General features: G+C 41.7%; 1 protein-coding gene across 1 annotated transcript; it reads left to right on the top strand.

Moving 5' to 3' along the window:
• The first annotated feature begins 881 nt into the window (after positions 1-881).
• Positions 882-1,711, top strand: LOC133575119 (protein lin-32-like). Its single transcript, XM_061927596.2, has one exon. It carries the CDS (start codon positions 915-917, stop codon positions 1,437-1,439), a length of 525 nt encoding a protein of 174 aa, XP_061783580.2. The 5' UTR covers positions 882-914; the 3' UTR covers positions 1,440-1,711.
• The last annotated feature ends 717 nt before the right edge of the window (positions 1,712-2,428 follow it).

Raw genomic sequence — 2,428 nt, 5'->3', positions numbered from 1 at the left:
TCTGTTTTATCTTCATTTAGGCTCAGGAAGTTAGCTGAAAGCCAGACTTTGATGTCGTGCAGGCAGTCAATAAGACGTTGAACCGTGTTATTTTGTGCCATGGGAAAATAAATCTGGCAATCATCGGCATAAAAATGAAATGCAATACTGTACTTCCTAAAAATAGAACCAAGGGGGAGAAGGTAAAGCGCAAATAAAATTGGGGCAAGGATTGAGCCCTGGGGGACCCCATGTGGTAAAGGAGCTGTGGACGACATAAAACTGTCTACTTTTACACAAAAACTCCTGTCGAAAGTAAACAAAAACAGAATGCTGGACAACAGCAAAAACTTACAGCGTGTGGAGCAGCAGAACACCAACAAAACAGGAAGAGTCACCAAAATAACAGTGCAAGACAGAAAGCACCACACACAGGAAACAACAACAAACTCAAAATAAGGCACGACAACTTGGTGGAGTTTCATTGTTTTTACCCTTTTCTGCTGGTGGCGTGCCTCCGTATTTTGAAAATACAAATGCGCCTTGGCTCAAAAAAAAAGGTTGAAAAACACTGATGTATAGCTTTCCTTTGGGGGACGCTCTTAAATGATTAATGCACATGCCTACCCTCTGTTTGAAGATAATAATAAGGTTGTGATTGAGTTACAATGCACAATAGGTGCGAGAAAAAGACCAGCTTTGTCTCATTTCTTTGGCAGGCTCAGAAGGGGGCTTGGCTGCAGCAGACCTGTCAAGAGTCAGGCCGGGCCGGGACAAGGGTGGGGTGGGGTGGGGTGGCACTGGTATAAATGCTTGCATGCATGTTGCAGCGCCAACTAACTTGGGAGGCCACGATGAGCACCAAAACAGAGCTTCCGAACTGGCTCCAGTATGGCGAGGACTTCGCGCAAAGCAACGCCGCTCCCAAAAGTTGGATGTGTCATTTCGCCATGAGAGCCGAGGCGGCGGAGCAACTTGCGCCGGGGACCGGCGCGTCCGCCCCGGGAGTCCCCGACTCCGGCCGCGAGGAGGCGGGCGAGACGGCCACCCTGCACTGCGCGGGGCCGCAGAGGCACCGGCGGGTGGCGGCCAACGCGCGGGAGCGCAGAAGGATGCACGGCCTCAACAAAGCCTTCGACGAGCTGAGGAGCGTCATCCCCTCCCTGGAGAACGAGAAGAAGCTGTCCAAGTACGACACGCTGCAAATGGCGCAGATTTACATCACCGAGCTGTCGGATATTCTGGCCAGGGTGGTGCAGCAGGAGTGCAGGAGCTCGCACCCCGGGAGGAACCTGGTGAACACGCCCATGCCGGACCACAGTCCACGGGCAGAGCGAAGGGACTTGGTCATACTTAATGGGCCTAAATCGGACCTGAAAAAAAGCGCGTCTTGCCCCAGCAGTGATGGGGAGTCTTCTCACCTCAGTGACATGGAGGAACATCTCAGTGGGAGACTTTGAAACCAATACTAGGACATAGATCATGGATATAGGCTCTAGAACACAGGTGTCAAACTCAAGGCCCCGGGGGCCAAATCTGGCCCGCCACATTATTTTACGTGGCCTGTGACAGCTTGGAAATAATATGCATTGATAAAATGCAAAATCTTTTCTTATTATATATATTTGTTCTTTCCCTTTTGACATTAAAAAGCATGTAGACTTAGGCTTCCTTTTTATTGTCATTCAAATTTGAACTTTTCAGTACAGATAAGAACGAAATTTCGTTACATTAGCTCATGGTAGTGCAGGATAAAAAAGCAATAAAGTGCATATATAAATAAATAAATAGGTTACTGTACAGATAAATATATTGCACTTTTTCATATGCATCCACGTTTATGGATGTATGTTATATTGTCTTTTTTTTTTTTTTTAATTTTTTTTTTTTAACTGTACTGCATATTTTTTTAAATTCAATATTATCAAAATTAAAATATATTAGGTATTCCAAAAATATTTTTGGTTAAAATTTCCACTTGACTTATGATTTCAAAACATATGATCAATCAAATTGTAGACTGTAAAATTGTCAATAGAGGGTTTTGTTTTTTTTTTACCGTAAAATCAACTTTGGTACTGTTTTTTTTTTTTCCATACATAGTAAGACACTAAAACATAAAAAAATAAGATAAAAATAAAAACATTAACAAGATTTTACGATAAGAAAATAAACTGGCAGCTCTGTTGCCTCAATTTTACTGCTTAAAACAGTGGTATTGTTTTTCCATTTCATTTATTAAATTTTTTTACATATTGTAAAAAAAACAACAAAAAAAACACTGCTTTTACTGTGAAATTCTGGTACCTGAGCTGCCAGTTTTTAAAGTTTTTTTTGTTTTTTTTTGCAGCTTATGTAAAAAAAAAATATTGTTAATGTATTATATATATATATATATATACATACATATATATTCATATATTACTCATTGTTAAAAGCGGCCCTCAGA

Source organism: Nerophis lumbriciformis, linkage group LG35, assembly GCF_033978685.3.
Source record: "Nerophis lumbriciformis linkage group LG35, RoL_Nlum_v2.1, whole genome shotgun sequence".
NCBI classification, from domain to species: Eukaryota; Metazoa; Chordata; class Actinopteri; order Syngnathiformes; family Syngnathidae; genus Nerophis; species Nerophis lumbriciformis.
The sequence above is the reverse complement of the archived record's forward strand: the minus strand, read 5'-3'. Positions and strand labels throughout refer to the sequence as shown.

Coding starts and splice junctions, on each gene's coding strand:
- LOC133575119 (XM_061927596.2), top strand. CDS start 915: ATGTGTCATTTCGCCATGAGAGCCGAGGCGGCGGAGCAACTTGCGCCG.